The 17,808-nt window shown below is 61.6% G+C and overlaps 1 protein-coding gene across 1 annotated transcript; it reads right to left on the bottom strand.

The window, feature by feature from the left end:
- Positions 1-86: 86 nt before the first annotated feature.
- Positions 87-16,195, bottom strand: Erfl (ETS repressor factor like). Its single transcript, XM_021664195.2, has 6 exons — positions 15,934-16,195; positions 4,666-4,751; positions 2,348-2,582; positions 1,927-2,122; positions 1,718-1,835; positions 87-1,205 (listed from the first exon to the last, which is right to left on the bottom strand). The coding sequence occupies exons 2-6, from the start codon at positions 4,727-4,729 to the stop codon at positions 760-762; spliced, it is 1,059 nt and encodes a 352-aa protein (XP_021519870.2). The 5' UTR covers positions 4,730-4,751; positions 15,934-16,195; the 3' UTR covers positions 87-759.
- Positions 16,196-17,808: the final 1,613 nt, after the last annotated feature.

The raw sequence follows: 17,808 nt of genomic DNA, 5'->3' as shown, positions 1-17,808 counted from the left end.
GTGACTCCTTCGGTCTGACTCACATCGCCTCCATTTGCTCTTGGCTCCTTTCAGGCTGCCCATCCACACATTCACTTGTTCTACATCTTTATTAAGTGTTGATGGGTGGGGCGCCTGTGTGGGAGTGGGTTCTCCACCATCTGGGTCCTGGAGATCAAACTCCATGACAAACACCTGTGCCTTTACCGTCTTGTTCCCATTCATGTGTGACAGAGACTCCACACGGACGCGCTCGGGACGTGAGGTGTGCCCGGTGTCATCCCGAATGCCAGATGGCCCACATCTCACACTCTTGTCCTTTTATTTTTATAGTAAACTCTGGAGGTGACTGCAGGATTTGAGGGGGGCCAGTGGGGAGGGGCCCTCCTGGGCGGGGGCTGGGTGCGGGGTTATTGCTCTGAGCTCCCTGTCCCCAGAGGGGCCCCGTGTGGGAGGATTTCAAGAGGGGCTGGCACTAGATGGGGGACACCGCCACACAAACACGCAGGTCACAGCACATGGGATGGGGACGCTGGGCGCCATATTGCACTTAAGAGTGGGGCCAGGCGGTTTTCCCCCTCAGATTGGTACCTGGAGGAGACAGGCCATCCATCATGTTCCTCTCCACTCTGGAGAGGGGATGGCCTCCGCCTGGGGGTTGGACGTGGCCAGGAGGGTGCCAGGGGCTGGTCCTGGGCCCTGGGCTGGTGTTGAGGGCAGAGCAGGCAAAAGCGTCACGGGTGACTGCCCTGGTCACCGGCGGATGCACCGTCCGCCTGCTCAGCTCCCCCCTTTGGCTGGCTTGGTCTTGGGGGGCACTGGTGGAGCCTCGTCGCCTTCGCTGTCAGAGCTGCAGCCGCTGACGTCAGTGATCTCCAGCTCGGAATCGCTGTCCTCCTTCCCACCCAGTGCGGCCTCTGGGCCTGCAGCCCCGGGCAGGGCCAGGCGAGGGGCCACTGCCAGCCCCGACGGGCGCTCGGGGCCCAGGCCCTCCCCTGTTGCAGCCAGCAGGGGTGCAGCCATGGGGCCTCCCCCGGCCCCTCCTGCAGAGGGCAAGTGGCCCAGGGACCCCAAGGGGCTGGGGTACAGGTGTGGTGGGTAGAGAGAGGGGGGCAACTTGGGGAAGGGGCCCGTGAGGTATGGGTTAAAGTTCCAGGGGTACTCAGGGAAGGCGCGGCCGTAAGGACCCAGCAGGCCGGGGGGCTTGGAGTAGCCGGCGGCGGCACCTGGAGGGGCACAGGAGATGGTCAGGCTGGCCGCCAGCCACCGGGGCTTGCATGGTAGTGAGCCAACCTCCTGTGTTCGGTTCCCACCCCGGCACTTCCGCCGATGGTCTCCCACTCCTCTGCTTCATCCCGTCTCTCCTCCGCTTCATCGTCTCCTCCCCATCCTCTGACCTCCCTCCCCTGCTGAGCTGCTCTGCAGCAGTGTGCACTCTGCCTTGAACAGCTTTTTGAGGGGTTCCCATGATGTAACCCAGGTTGGCTTCCCGTGCCATCTACCTGCTGCAGCCTGGGCGATCTGGGAGCCCAGCTTGACAGTAGCCCGACCTCCCAGCTTCCTGTCCCTTGTACACAGCAGGCTGCTGCAGCCCTGAGGGGAACAGCTCTGTGCTGTACCCTCACCGCATCCCCTCCCGGGCTTTAAAGCGCGTGTGCCCACCATCCCGGCCGGGACGTCCCGCTAGCTCCTGTGGTCCTCTCCACATGGGCAGGCCCCCCAACCCCCAGGCCCTTACCGGAACCCAGAAATGGGAAGGGGCTGTCCAGGCGCAGTTTGTCCATCTCGGGGGTGAACAGGGGCGTCCGACCCCCTGGCTCTCCTAGGCGTGGGGTAGAGAACAGGTTCTGCAGGGTCTGGAGAGGGAAGTAGGGGAGGCAGCACTGCTTAGCCCCGTGTGGGCACCAGGTGCCCCCTTCCAGCCCTAAGCTCAGGACCCAAACTCACCTCGGGGGTCAAGGGTGGAGCATCCGGCCCAGGCGCCCCCGAAAAGGGACCAGGGGTCAGCAAGAGTGGGGAGCCGGTGGCGGCGGCCGCCATGTCCAGCAGGGGGTAATTGACAAGGACGACTTTGCTGAAGTTGAACTTGTAGGTGAACCTCTTGCCCTTGGTCTTGTGCAGAATGCGCTTGTTGTAGTAGTAGCTGTGGGAGAGAGGACGGGGTACTGGGGAGGGGCAGGGGAGGGGTGAGGCGGGAGCTGGGCTCAGGGTCCGTCGCCACCCCCGCCCAGTTTCCACTCACAAGAACTGGGATCCAACCGAACTCGCTCCTAGGATACGGGGGGCTCCCCCACCTTTTGGGGGGACCGGAAGGGGCAGTGAAGGGTAAGAGTGTACGGTGAGAGCCTGGCTCACAGCCCCTCCTCACCGCAGGGCCCGGCTCAGCTTGTCATAGTTCATGTGCGGCTTGCACTTTCGAATGCCCCAGAGGCGGGCCACCTCATCAGGGTCCTTGATGACGAATTCCCCGTAGTCCCCCTGCCAGGCGATGACGCCCTGGTACTCCTCCTTCTGCAGCAGCTCCAGGATGAAGTGCCACAGCTGGATCTGCCTCGAGCCAGGGGACGACTCCGGCTTGTAGGCCCAATCTGGGAAGGCAAACCCTAGGACGGGACACAGGGTGGCCTGAAGGTGAGGAAGCTGAGCTGGGGGCTTGGGGTCCTGCTGGGTTCCATGCCCTGACATGCCCGTCTCTGAGGGGCATCGTGAGGGCCTGTGAGTTACCCTTCAGACCCACCCTGCTGGCAACGCTCCCCAAGTTACCTAAACAGCTGGAGAGAATCCCTAGGTTTGTGCTCCCAACGTGCCTTGGTGCAGGTCCAAGTTCAGCAGGGGGAGGGGAGGATGGAGTTGAGGGGGAGCAGCCCACCACATCTGTGGCTGTCCTGGGGCGGGGCTGGGGGCCCATCCCTCCACAGTGACCCTCAACTCTGCCACCCTATCAGGAGGCCTGTAATAGCTCCTGTGTCTTGTGATCTGCTCCCGCCCTGAGGGCCCCTGGCACCACCTGGCGCACACTTAGCCTGTGTGCACCTGTGAATCTACTTCAGGGTGCCCTCCCCCGCGCCCATGCCATCTTCAAGCTGCCCAGTGTGAGGCTGTGTGTCTACATGTAGGCAGAGACCTGTAGGTGCCCACGGCAGACAGTGAGGCCAGGACGCTGAAGTCCCCCACAGACAGAGAGGCATGTGCCTGCCTGCGTGGTAACAGTGACAAGGAACAAGTTTCCAGGGCCATGCTCAGGTGTGTGTATGTGTGTGTGTGTGTGTGTGTGTCTCAGCAAGCTTGGCATTGCTTCACCATGAGAGGAGTATCCTGGCCCTGCTATCCAGATTTAGATCAGAGCGGAGTTCTTACCCGCCCCCGCCCCCTGCTGTGGTGGGCTGAAATGGGTTTGCCTTTCTGTGGCGGTCTGTGGCATTCTCGGTGGGCTTGTGAAGGTATGTTTCGCAGTGTGTGGGTAGAAGGCCCTGGGCCTGTTTGTCGGGATCTGGCCTTGCTTAAATCTGCTCTCTCATGAGCTCGGAGCATTGCAGGAGAAAGGGGAGGCCATCCTAGGCGGGCGGTGGGAGGCGCTGTGCTGAGCAGGCAGACCTGGGTCCCTGTACCCAGTGGCTGTGTAGCCAGCGGGTTAGCCCCCCACCCTGTCTGGACTGAGGTTCCGGAGGCAGGAGGAGCAGAATGGTCCTAGGCCGCCCTCTGGGATGCTGCAGCTGCCGGAGGAAGGCAGTTCTCTCCTTGCCACTCTCCATGGACAGGGAATTTTAATCTGATCCCTTCTCACCTCAGATGCCAGGGTCCGGCTAGATGGAGCCTGGCCTAGCCATACCCAAAGCACACCTCCTTGGGAAGGCCACTGCTCCACAAACATGTTTGCACAATCAGAAGACAAGAAGGGCTCCAACAGAGACAATCCCAGAGCCCAGACCAATCCGAAACCCAAGCCCAGATCCCGACAGACAGGCCCAGGGCCCTCTGCCCACACACGGTGAAGCACGCCTCAGACGCTCCGGACTGCCACAGACGGAAGGGCAAAGCCACTGCACCCCACCGCGGCAGGGGTGTGCAGGCCGCCCGAGAGAGCACTTGCCCGGCCCTGGACTGGCTCAGGCGGTGAGCGCCCTCACACAAAGATGCGCCCCTGCAGACGCTTGCCCTCCGTGACCCCCTCCTTGACCCCCTCAGGAGCACTGAAGGGCAATGAATGCACACACTCCACCATGAAACTCCCCCCAGCAGCCAGCCAGCAGGCCGGCCTCAAAGACTCCCTCTTCTCCGTGACCGGTGCTGCCGGGGGCAGCAGCAGCTCCCCCTCAGGCTTACGCCCCCAGCACACCTCCCCGCCTCCTCTCTTTAGGCCGTGCCCCTCCCCCGGGCTTAGCCTAGAGCTCTGGGCGCTGTCCCGCTGCGGCGGCAGCAGGTCTTAAGTGCAGCCTGGGTGGGCATGGTGGAGGAAGGCCCGATCTCGGGCCCCATCTCAGTCCTCACTCCCCCTGGACACCTCACTCATGCTCCTGAAGACCCTGGACCCTTGTGTCCCGGGAAGCAGGCGGCGGGAGGGCAGGGAGTGAAGTTTCTGGTCAAGTTTCTCACCGCAGGGTTTGTGGCCACGGCGCTGACGGGGAAGGGGAGGGAAGGGAGGGTGCAGCCCCTGGGAGGGGCTGTGGGGGTGCACGGGACAGTTACCAGGGGTCCAGAGCGGCAGGGCAGGCGGGGCGAAGAGCAGGTCCGAGACGCAGTTGCAGTCCATGGCGGCGCGAGCCCTGCAGAAGCTGGGACAGAGACGGGACAGCTGGAGAGAGCCGGGGCCAGGGGCTCTGCTCGGCTCCTCTCCCGGCCCTCGCCCCTCCCGCAGGCCCGGTGGCCCTAGCTGGCCACTGTCCTTTCCTCCTCCCGGCGGCAGCGTCCTCTCTGGTCCTCTTCGCCGTAGTCCAGCAATTTGCCACTCCCAAACTCTCAACACCCTCCGCCACCCCGCGCCCCTCACTCCTGCCTCGCGCCTGACCTCCAGGGAGGAGGGGTTGGTCCCTGGGTCTTTGGCTCTCCCTGCCTCCCTCTGCGGGGCTCTCCCCAGCTACTTCAGAATTTATCATGCTCTCTCCTCTCTCGGAAGCACAAACTCGCCCCCACCTGGCTGACCCCTGGCAGCTCCCTCTGAGGCTCACGAGGCAGCAGCGGCCAGCTCGAGGCTGGCAGAGCCAGGAACCTGCTAGCCAGGTTGGGAGAGGCAGGCCCAGCTCCTGCCTCCCTGCTCCCAGGTAGACAGCCACCCTTCGCCTCAGTCTGTCCTCTGAGCTCTCACACACACACCCCTCAAACCTGCCGCTCACCAAAGGTTTTCCATCCTCTCCTCCTAGATTGGCCCCTCCAGGCACCCCTCCTAGGACCCGCACTGCCCACGTCAGTCCTTTCCCTTCCTCCCGAAGTCAAGCCACCCAGCCTGCTGCCCACCCATGGACTCCTGGCCTCAAACCTGCTGCTCTAAGAAGATTCTCCAAGCAGTCTTTCGAAGACCAGCCACCCGCCCCTCTCAGACACTCCCTCCCCTCAGACAGCCTCCCCCTCAGATGTCTGTCCACCACCCAGATTGACATCACCCCTCAGATACCCTTCTCCTCGGGCTAGCCTCTCCCCCGGGCACCAGTACCCACAGACTGCCACCCCACTTGCTTAGCCCCTTCCTTGACTGGTCTCTGTCCTCCCCCTGAGGACATTCTTTCCCCTCAGATCTGCCCCTCCCTGTACCTCACCCTTTCCTCCGTGAGCTCTGCCTCTCAGACACCCTCACCCTTAGCCATCTGCCCCCAACACTCACTGCAGATAGCCTTAGCCAAACACCCATCCTTTAGCCGCTCTCCTCAGAGGTCCCCCGTGCCACACCCACGCTTTAAACCCGGCCCTGTAGTCCCTCAGACACCTACCCACCCACCCACCGGTTAGATCCTGTCACCCCCACAGTTGTGCATACTCCACACACCTCTCCCCTACCACACAACCAGAAAGCCCGCCTCGCCCTGGACTCCGGTCCTCTCCCTGTACCCCCCTCCCACAGCCCCACAGCCCTCCCTTGACCTCCTGGGGTCTCCCCTGAAAAGGCCATCTCTGCCGCACCCCATTGCTCTGGGAGCCCTTCTTTAACTCTGTTTCTCCTCTTTCCTCTTCGTGGCCTCTCTTTCCTTCACTCCTCCGTCTGGAGTATCCCCACACCTTCCCAACTCTCTCCCTCAGTCCCTTCTCCCACTTCCGTCTCTGCCCCGCCCCCACCTCCCAGTCCCTACCCCTGTTTCCTTCTCCACTCCCCACTTCACCACCTCCCTCATCTCTCTGTCTCTCCATCTCTGTCTCTCATCTGTCCCTCTCCCTCCTCTCTGCTCTTCCTCACAGCCCCACCCCTTCTGTCTCTCTCCTGAGCATCTCTACCGTCTCACAATCTCTCCCCCCAACACTTCCCCCATCTAACCCCCCCTCCTGCTCTCTGGGCCCCCTCCCCCCTCCCCCACCCCCCGTTGGCCCCTCTCATTTCCGTGTTGGTTTTGATTTCTCTTCCCAACGCTTTCAACTCCCCGCCGCCTCCTCCGGACACGTTATAACGAGGAGCCGTGGGATCGGCGCTCCGGGCCCTGCTCCCACGCTCCCCCCCCCCCCATCTCTGCCTTCTCACTGTCTCTGCTGCCACTTCTTCCGTCTCTGTCTGGACTCTGTCCTGTGTGTGCCAGGGCCCTGCCGCGCCCCCACCCCCCGTCCTGGCCCCCAGCTGGGACCCTGTCTCCCCCCCACACACATCAAGCTCCAGCATCTCCTCCGCCTGTGTCCCCATCCCCGGTCTCCACCGGGCCCCTTCTCCATCCCTGGGTCTCCACGTCTCTGCCTCCCTGTTCGAATCTCTGCTTCTTGCAGTCCCCATCTCTGAGGCTCTCTTGGGACTCCTTTGATCTCACCGTGCCCCTGGCACCCCCCTGGCCCCATTGATTGCTGATCGACCCGTGGAGGAAGTGGGGCCTGTGGCCCAGGGCTATGGGGCCAGGCAGGAGCTTTGGCAGAGCCACTGGACAGATGGACACAGCCCAGCCCACGGTGAGGAGGGAGGGCAGCCCAGCGCCCCTCCCCACCGGCCGGCACGGTGCGGATGGGGACTCCGGGCAAGCTTTAATTTTTAATTTTATTTTGCTTCCTCCGCCCCCCCTCACCCCCGTCTCTAGCGCCCGAAGCCATGGCACCGAATGTGTGCAGAGTGAGAGGCAGCGGTGGAGAGGGGCTGGGCGGGCAGAGGCTGCCTCCCCCTGCTCATGCAAAATCACACAGACCCACACCTACTGCAAGCACGGGGCAGCAGAGCCACACTCACACCCAGAGAGCCACACACAGCCCAGGCAGCGCAGCCCGAACGCCACAGCAGCTGCACGAGGCATCGCTGTCCTGGACAACAGTAGCAGATGCACACCCTGACCGACTGACTCACACACCGGTGCTCACACACAGAAAACACAGACAGCGTCACACAGCAGCGCAGCCAAGCTGGCAGCACACAGACACACACAACACCCCTAACCTGAGCTGTGGCCACGCTCATCCCAGACAGCCTCAGCCCTGAGAGTGGCCAGCACAGTGGGAACCCTCACAGTAGTGCCCACCCCAGACACACCGAGGGCCACGCCTGGCTCTGTGGGGCGCCCACTTAGGGGTGTCTGCACCCCAGCAGCCTTCCTGTCCCGGCCACGGGGGGGGGGTCCATCCTCTATAGCTGTCTTAGCCCCTCTCTCTGTCTGTGTGTCTCTCTGTGTCTGTGTCTGTGTGTGTATTCAAAACATGTGCCTGCCTCATACCCTCTTCAGTCATGTCCCCTGCTCGTCTGTCACTGGGGTCTTGTATCACCCTTCTCTCTGTGCCTCTGTCTCTAGATTCGTCCACCTCATCCACCTCTGACTCCCTCACTGTCTCTGGACACATCCCCTGTCCCTCCTGGCCCCCGGGGCTCTCTGCCTCCTCACCCTATCACCCCAGCCCCTTGGGCGGGGGTTTAACCAGTTGTTTTGATTTCTCTAAGCTGCGCCTGCCGCCTCGGGAGCCGCCTCAGGCCTCACACCGCCCCCAGCCCCTTCATCCCTCACCCAGCCCCCCCACCCCCACCTCCCCTTAACACAATCTGCACAAGTGGAATGAAAATTGATTTTTTTTTTAAATTTCATATCTTCTCCGGGGCTCTGTCTAAAGAGGAGAGAGACGCGGCCCAAGACCCCTCTCCCACCCCTGCCCCCACATCACAACACACACACTCACACACACATAGCCTTCCTCACACCACATGCCTGTGTGGACACATCTGTGCACACAGTGGAGCACAATGAAGCTGCTTGGTCATGGACACGCGTGCGCACACACACGCACACACGCGTGTGCGCGCGCCTGTACTGCGGGCATGCTGCCAGCCCTGGCCTGTGTGCCCACAGGAGCAGTACACACCCTGTCCCACCCACAGCAGGGCTGGGCTGCCCTGTAAGTCACACACAACAGGCATGTCTACGCTCAACACGCCTGTCCAGGTTCTAGTCACGTCCGGAACCTGGAGAGCCCGGCTCGGGGACTGTCGCACACTGTGAAGAGCTCCAGGGCGGCCCAGGCACAGCAGACGTCTGGACGTCACACCTGCCGCCTTACGGTTTCACCCCGCACACATGGCCAGACGCTCCGCCCGGCCCTCAGGATGCAGGCTCTGTGCCAAAGCCTGTACATCACCTCCCATGTACGGCAGACACACGTCACACACCCCAAACAAAACTACACAGCCCTGTGTGCCACACACATCCTGCATGACACACACCACCTATCTACCGCGTGTGCTCACATCCATGACATGCCTACACACACATGCCGAATGCCCCAGCTACCGCGTGCCTCCCACGCCACCCCCGCACCGCACACAGCACCACGGCTCACACACGGAGGCCAAACACTCGGAACGCAGGAGCTGAAACCCTGTGACACAGGGTCACTCCTGACACGCAGATCCACGTGGAGCAGACATGGGGACCCATACACGCGTCATCACAGACACGTTCGCCTTGTGCACATGTGCAGTGTCCCCACACCACACAGGGATGCACAATCACAGGTCACACGTGTGCACGCGCGAGCGCACACACAGCCGTTAGCATTCTCCGGGGCCCGCCATGCACACACTCACTGCTTCGGGCCAGCGTTCTCCAGCCCCCTGCACCCTGCTTCCCAGATGACACACAGAACAGCATCGGCCTCCAGAGCTAGGGCCGAACACGGGTGCAAAGACGTGGTAGCCACACGGCAGTGTGTGACACGGGTCTGGGGACCTCTGTAGCCAGGGTCTCACTGCTCTTCCCTGGCGAGCCCCCTACTCAGCACCCTGCCCCGGCACTCCCACACACTTCCTTACCTCCTCACCCCCAGGGAAGGGCTGTCCTGCCCCGGTCACTCTGCACACCCACATGACGAAGTCACAACAAACATAGCACACCCGAGTCCCGGACAGTCACACTAGACACGCACAGCTGAGCGCCTCCCATGGCCCGAGACCTCGTACACACTAACACACACACACACACACACCTAATCCCCCGTGCCTGGGGACGAATTGACACACGCCGTATTTACATGTGCCACACGCAAGGGGACCTCTGAGAAGGCTTCACAGCAGGGCAGGGACAGGCCTGGATGAGGTCCCTCTGGAACCAGATTTGGGGTGGTTAGGAAGCACTAGGCATCGACGGAGGAGCCTAGGGCCCGAAAGGGCAGGAATGAAGGGCCCGAAAGGGCAGGAATGAAGACCCCCACCCCACCTAGCCATGTCTCTGTCTCTGTCTGGGGCCATGGCTATCTCTCTGGGTCTCTGTCTCTCTCCTGGAGTGCCAGCCTCAGCATGGACGTCCCTGGGGCTGCAGCCAGCTTGCAGAAAGATGTCAGTGGGGGTAGTGGTGAGGGAGAGTCCCCAGGGAGGTGGGAGCCGCAGTGCCACGCACCCCGCCTACCAAACAGTGCTGGGGGAGGGGAAGGAGCGGAGGCTCACGCCACCCCAGCCCAGGCAGCGCCTTGCAGAGACCCTGAGGATGGAAGAGGCTGGGCGCTGCTAACAGACAGAAGGTCGCAGAGAGAGAAAGGGAGAGATGGAGAGAGGGAAGAGCAGTGAGACCAGAGGGAGGGTAAGAGGTACAGACCAGACAGGGGGATGCTGGACTCCCGCAGACAGAGGCGGGAGGACGGGAGAGAGAGACTGAATCAGGAAGAGGGAATGAACGGAGAGGGGCTGATTCCAAGTAAATTAGAGAGCTGAGCCAGGGCGCCAGACAGCCTGGGTCAGGGGGAGCAGAGGAGGGGAGCAGAGGAGGGGCAGAGATGCAGAAAATTGAGGGATTAGGGCAGAGGCGAGAAAGTGGATGAGGAAGACAAGAGCTTCCACAGCTGGAGGACAGCCTGGCCCCTGCAGTGAGTGCCCCTGACCCTGTCCTCCACGCTACCCTACCCCCTGTGGACTCACGGCTCCCTCTTCAGGGCCTTAACCAGCTTCAGTACTGGCAATGCTCCCTAAGGCCCATCACAGCCCTGCCCCAAGACCCCTGCCTCCTCACCTCTACCTGGTCCATCCCATGCCAGCTTGGACCTTACCAGCATATCAGTACCATCGTTCCTGTCCTGGTGCCCACCCCCATCTTCACCCTGCCTGTGACAAGCCCTGGCCCCACCCCACCCCAGGCCACATTCCCAATGGTCCCACGAGCTTCCCAAAGTAGACCTGTGGGTGCCCAAGCTCTCCATCACAGACAGGGCCCTAGATACGCAGCAAACAACGGTTACTTGGCGTTGTCAGAGTTGTCAGGGAGTGTCTAGATAGCTTGCTAGAGCAACTACCAAGGCCTCGTGGATCTGCGGGTTCCCTTGCAGGGCTTGGTAAAGACTGAGATTTGGGTGGAATCCGTATGAACATGACACACACTGCAGGGAATCAGAGGGAGGGTGAGTGGAGGGGACATGGTCAGGAAAGGACCCTAGGTGGAATATTGGGGCATAGCAAAAGAGACAATGGGACCCGGGCGGGGAGGAACCTGGAACAAGAGGGTGACTGAAAGTTAGGAGCAGAGAGTGGCACTGAAGACCCAGGAGCCCAGGCGGTCAGGGAAGCAGGAGAGAAGCCAGACAGAGGACAAGGACAAGGGACAGTGGCAGAGCTGCCCTGGGCCAGCAGAGGGGCCTGGGCTGGCCGGAGCTGGGCGCTGGGCTGCTGCGGGGACCCATCGGGGCAGGGTCCGGCCAGGCTGGGGGAGGCTCGGGCTCCAGGGGCATCAGGCGCGGTGCTAATTCAGCGCCATCGATCAGACAGGATGAGAGCAATAAATTATTGTGACAAGATGCAATCCTGGCCCTAGCACTGCCGCCGAGGTGGATCGATCCCTGTCCCCAGCCCCGCACCAGTCCCGTGTCCAGGCCTCGCCGGCTGGGACTCCTCTGGATCTTTCTGCTAGCTCTGGACCATGTGTTAGCCCTGGAGAGGACACAGGGCCAGGAAGAGGATTTAGGGGAAGAAGTCTGACCCCTACATGACTCTGGCCCTGTGGTTTCCCTCAGCATCAGCCTTACCTCCACCTGTAGGTTAGGAGCTGCCCTGGTGCCCATTTCACAGATGTGAAAACCGAGGCCAGGCCAGGGAATACTAACTTGGACACAGTCCAACAAGAATGAGTGATGAATCCTGGACTCCAGGGCAGGTCAGGATGACTTCAAGGTCTCAGTATCTCCACTGTCAGAGGGGAGCACAAGGGACAACAGGAAAAGGCGAGACGTGACAGAGTAGAAGATAGAAATAGAATCAGATGTATGAAGAGACATGGAGCTAAGGTGAAGAGTTGAGAGACTTGAAAGGCTGAGGCAGGAGGACAAGATGGAGGTCTGCCTGGCTACAGAGTGAGTTCAAAGCCAGCTTGAACAGCTGAGCAAGGCCCTGTCTCAGAAAGGGTTGGGAGTTCACCTAAGACCACTGCACCTGGCAGGTAGAAGCTGCCTACATCCTAAGTTCAAGGTCAGTCTGAGTTACATTTGACCCTGTCTAAAAGAGGGGGTGCCGGCTGGGGTACAGCTCAGTGCTGGAGTTGTCTGTCATGCATGCAGACCAGGGTTATATCCCCGAAATCACCGGAGAAAAAGGAGAGGAAGGGGGAAACATAGGGCCCATGAAACAGAGAGATGGAGGCAGAGGCCAACGCAGAAAGCCAGAGAACGGGGGTGGGGGGAGAGAGGGGCGTCTGGCTGTGTGTTGGAAGAGTGAGAGGGTGTGAGACGCAGCTTTGGTTCCAGGGGTCAGCATCTGCAAGAGCCCTGTGTCACAGAGTGCAGGGCAACCCCAAGGGCCAGGGAGGGAAGGTGATGGAGAAGCAAGGGTTTAGGATGGCAGGAGTCTGGGAGCAGGAGGGTACTTGCAGGCCTGTTTGGCTGGGAAGGCCAGCGCTAAGGGCAGGCTAGAGTTCTTCCACGGTGCCCAGTTTCTGGGACCTCGGAAAAAGAATTTCTTCTCTTGGAGCTCAGTTTATTTTTCTGCAAAATGGAGACACGGGTCAGCCACCTGCTTTGTGATAGTCCGGTGAGGATGAGTGTGGCGGTGGGCGGCACCCTGTCACAGAGATGGCTTTAGAACCGGCTGTTAGCACCAGTGCCACCAGCATCACCAGCAAGGTGGGGGAGGACAGGCCCCCGGTGTGTGTGTGTGTGTGTGTGTGTGTGTGTGTGTGTGTGTGTGTATGTGTGGCCAGGTGCTGCTGAAAGCCAGCTATGAAGCTAGCAGCGGCAGCAGCATCGCCTCGACACTCACAATATCCCAGCCTTCGGCAGGGTGGTGGCACACGCCTTTAGTCCCGGCACTCGGGAGACAGAGGCAGGCAGACCTCTGTGAGTTCGAAGCCAGCCTGGTCTACAGAGTGAGTTCCAGGACAGCCAGGGCTATGGAAAGAGACTGTGTCTCAAAAATATATACATAAAAATATATAATGCCTGGAGTCGAATCTGGGGTTTTATTCCTTCACGAAAGGCTAGTGTTCTACTGCTAAGCTACACACCCAAACCCACTTCTAAATTTTTCATCATCGTGAGAGCTTCAGTAAGTTGTTCAAACAGGTTGACCTCTGACCTTCCTCTGACCTGCTGAAGCAGCTGGGATGACAGGCCTATGTCCCAGGCCTGGCTTAAAGGGAGGTCTCCCTGGTGCAGGGAGGAGGTAAGATGGCTGGCCACAGGTGTCCTGTGAGTTTATCAAATGCCACAGGCATTGAATGTTCTGTATGGCAGCATGACTGACAGGCCTTCCCTGGGGGGCTAGCTGGGTGGAGACGGGCCACGAGAAGGGACAGGTGCTTCTGGGATGGATCAGGCTGCAGATAAGATAGGATCGGGAGCTTTGGTCCTCAAGGCATGAGCAACAGGCTGAGAGGGCAGGTGGGGATGGGGAGAGGGCAGGTGGGGACGGGGAGAGGGCAGGCTGGCATGTCAGCCAGTTCCCAGAATGCTCAGGAGGATGTAGGAGTAACAGAGAAACACAGAGCCAGTGCAGGGAGCCTATGAATGCCTCTGAGGCGTGAGGGTGGCCGGGAGTCTGTGTCCACTTTGGAGGATGTCAAGAAAGACAGCTTTGTGGCAGAGACAAGCTTAAAGAGTGGGACAGCAGAGAGATGTGAAGGACGGGCCTGGGTGCACAGGCGAGGAACGGCATTGGTGCTGAGGCTCAGATGTGACCTTGTGGAAAGATGGAGGGTGAAGCATGGTGGCCAGGAGATAGGAGCAGAGGAGGCCCAGCGCCTCGGTAACTGAGGCGGAGTCCCACAGCCAAGAGACTGGAGTGTCCTGTGTTGTGGGGACAGAGGGTGGCAGAGAGGAGAAGCTGGGCCACCAGGCAAGGTGTGATGCTCAGTGGACAAGGCCCTGGAAAACAGCGAGGCTGGGCAGGGGTCTTGGGAAAGCCACCCACGGTGGCGGGGGCAGACTGTGAGCCACCAGGGGCCTGGGGCTGGGGAACAGCGGCAGGGGCTTGGAGAGGTGTCTCCCCCACATCTGGGACAGACGCGAAGGCAGGTTGGAAAATAAGATGGTAGAAAGTGTATTTTTGTCTTGTTTTGGTTTTGGAGACAGGGTCTTAAGATAGCCCTGGCTGGTTACAAACTCACTATGTAGCCAAGGATGGCCTTAAACTTCTGACCTTCCTGCCTCCACGGCTGGCTGTGGGATCTACTGGTTCATGGAGTGCTGGGAATGGGACCCCGGGAGTGGGAGTGTATTTATATAAACGCTGGGGGGTAGAGCCGAGGGAGGGCCGTGCAGGCGGTGTGTGTGTGTGTGTGTGTGTCACATGAGTGCCTGTAGGCCGCCTGAAGGACAGGTGTAAAGGTGGATGAGGAGGATGGGTGGGTCATGTGCAAAGGAGGAGTGTGTGTTTGAGGCAGGCATTTCTGAGGGGAAGCAGAGGTTAAATATGAAGATGAGAGACAAGCACATTGAGGAAACTGAGGGAAAGGGCTGGGATGTTGCAGGGGACAGTGTGACATGAAAAATGGAACCAGCAACAGAAAATCGGGTAGAGGTTCAGACGGTGGGAACAGGTGTGAGCTGAGGTAAGGGAGGGCTCCTGGCAGAGGCGGGGCGGGCAGGCTCTCGGTCCTCACCTGGAGGAGCTGTGAGCCTGTAGCTGTGAGCGGGTCCAGGTGTGGGCAGCGGGTTACCTGGGCACAGGTGTGCTGGGTCCCGGAGCCGGCCAGGCTGCGGGGTCCCTCCGGCCGGGGAGGCCCGCGGCTCCTGAGGCTGCTTGGCGATGCGGAGCGCGTCTGGGCCTCGGCGGCCGGCGGGGCGGGGGGAGCGGGCGGGGGGGCCGTTTAGCCGTGATAGATCCGCGCGCCGCTTGTCTCTTAATCTCCGGAGCGACCGATCGATTCGCTATTTCCCTTTGTTGCCAGAAAATTCGATCCTGGGCCTGGAATTAGGTCCCCGGCTTAATCTGAGCGGAAACCAGCAAGGGGGAGACAGAGACACTGGGAGAGACAGAGACGGAGAGGTGGCAGGCGAGAGACAGAGAGACGCTGCGGCCCGGGATGCTGGGAGGGGTAATCTAAGAGTTAGCGCCGAGGAGCTAAGAGTGTGTTGTGAGAGAGAGAAAAGAGTTAGAGAGACTGGTCCTGGCAGTCTGGGGGAGCTGGAAGGAGACGCGGGGATGCTACAGAGACGGAGAGACAGTGAGGAGAGATTGGGCGGTGGAGACGTGGTGGCCCTTGGTGACGCCAGCGGAACGGTGAACGGATGGGTGTCCATGATGCCCCCACGCCGAAGTTCAAGTCTAGGCTCTCCAGGCTCCCAAAGGGCTGACCCCGGCTCCGGCTCCTTCCCACGGGCCCTGCGGCCTCTTCCATCACACAGGCAGATCCAGCTGTGTGGACGCTCAGCCTTGAACTCCAGCCCCAGTCTAGACCTCCGTGCTGCTCCCGGTGCTCACACCCAGTCCTCACCTCCATCCCCAAACAGCGAGGGCGGCAGCACCAAACACCCCGACTCCAGCCCCTTGAGCCCTCCTTGACCTTTAACACCCTTGGTACTCGGATGTCCAGACTCCTGAGGCTCAGGCGGCCGGACCCGGCCCAAGTGGGCCTTCAGCCCCCGTCCCCGAAACCGTCACACTCTAGCCGGTCCCGTCCGCCCCTCCGAGGCTCCACGCTCCCCCCTCCCCCCACCCCGCAAACCTGGCCCCCAGGCTCACGGCCCCACCTCGGCGCTCACCCGCCCGCCTGGCACCCCGGGCCCGCTCCCGCGGGGCTCCCTCCCGGCTCCCCAGAGTGAGGCTGCCCCGCCCGGCCAGCGCCCGGCCGGGGTCTCCGGGGAGCACCCCGCGCCCCTGCCCCCGCCCCGGGCGGCAATCCCCGCCCCTCCTCCCCGCCCCCGAGCCGGCCCGCGGCGCGCACTCACTCTCCGCGCCTGGCGCGTCCGCTCCGGGCCGGGGAGAAGTGTTCAAAGTTCGGGGCCCGCAGCCATGGTCCCGCGGCGTCCTGGGCGAGGAGCCCCTGGGGCGCGGGGCGCGGGGCGCGGGCTGCCCGGAGTCCCGCGGGGACAGGAGCGACGGCTGGGGTCCGGGGTCCCGAGGCAGCGGGACGGAGACGGGCACCCGGCGAGGGCGCGGGCGGGCGGGCGGGCGGGCGGGGGGCGCGCCGGGCGAGCCGGGGACGCGGCCGCGCTCGGCCGGGCCGGGCCGGGACCGTCCTCCGCGCCCCGCTCCCGCGGCTCCCCGTCCTCCTCCTCCCTCGCTCCTCGCGGCGCGGCGCGCTCTCCCGCCCTCGCGGCCGCCCGGCCCGGCTCGGCGCGCAGATATATGGAGGCGGCGGCGGCGGCTGTGCGGGGGAGGGGGCGGGCGCGCGATCGATGGAATATAATTTTCCTCAAACTCGGAAAATAAAGTTCAGAGCTGATCAAATTTGAAAACAGATGTCGAATTGCGACTCTAAATAAGGTTCGATCCCGGGACTGAGGGAGTGGGGGTGGGGTGGGGGCGGGGAGACACCCCCAACACCTTTCCCCTCCCCTCCCCACCTCCTGTCCTACACCGGGAGGACCCGCAGACAGACGGACCAGCTCTAGAGGAGGGACCGCTGGGCCTAGCCTATGCAAGGGCGCGAGCGCGCGCGCGCGCGCGCGCGCACACACACACACACACACACACAGACACGCGGCCTGGAAGGCCGATAGGCGGACATAGGGACACATAGAAATGGTGACACAGGCCGTGCAAACACACAGACACAGACGCACCGCCAGACACAGAGACAGGCCATCATGGACTAGGCCTCTGTTCTAGACACACAAACCACCCCAACCTCCAGCGCCTCCTTCCTGGTCCATGGTGCTCAGAGCCGGGGTGACCATTCGCCGCGCCAGGGTGCACACCTTCACTGGCGCAATCCCAGACAGACGCCTGAGGTTCTTTCCTTCCCAGGGGCACGAATCTGTCTCACAAGTACATCCGTGCTGGGAGAGGCCCAGCCAGTCCGCCCTCACTGAGGTAGAGGTCTCCAGGAGGAGGGGCGGCTCTTCATCCCGAGGACCTCCTGCAGCTTACCCTGCCCACCGTCCCAATCTCAACTCCCTTTCTGGGCCTCCCTGCCCCAACTTGCACTCCCCCAGTCCCAGGTCAGGTTTCTTCCCACTCCCAAACCCCCAAGAACTCACTGTGTTTGGATTTTTAGATGTGGTCTCCTGTAGCCCAGGATGGACCCAACTACTATGTAGCTGAGGCTGACCCTGAGTTCTTGCTCCTCCTGTCCTGCCTCCACCCCCACAATGCTGGAAGACCTCCAAGACCTCCATCTTTGGGGGAAAGAGCGCCTCCTACCCCAGGACAAGACTGGCAGTGACCAAACGGATACTCAGTGATCAGAACCCTCCTGTGGCAGTCACCGCCACAACCCTTCAAAAGCAGGCACTCACCGCTCACCCCCAGTCTCGGGGTCCTTACCTGGAAATGAGGTAACTTGTTAGGTAGCTGTTAGAGCGGTGGGTGGGTAAGCCCAGGGCTATGAGCATCGATTGGCCCAAGCAACCCACTAAAACTTGTGCAAAGATGGAAGGGTGAGGGGTGTGGCCCTGGGGGTCTAGTCCAGCTCTTAAAGACAGCTCGTGGGGTAGAGAGCAGCCCGCCCCTTCCTGGAGCGGAGCGCTGACCGTCCTGCAGGAAGTTCTGCGAAGCTCCCTCAGGAGGGAAGCCAGCCCCTGTGGGCAGCCTGGCTCTTTGCTCAGTAGGAAGCCATATCTGCAGGAAAGTTAAAACCCACCTGAGAGCATTAAGAACAT

The sequence above is a fragment of the Meriones unguiculatus genome, chromosome 14 (assembly GCF_030254825.1).
Source record: "Meriones unguiculatus strain TT.TT164.6M chromosome 14, Bangor_MerUng_6.1, whole genome shotgun sequence".
NCBI classification, from domain to species: Eukaryota; Metazoa; Chordata; class Mammalia; order Rodentia; family Muridae; genus Meriones; species Meriones unguiculatus.
This window is presented reverse-complemented; position numbering and strand designations above follow the sequence as displayed.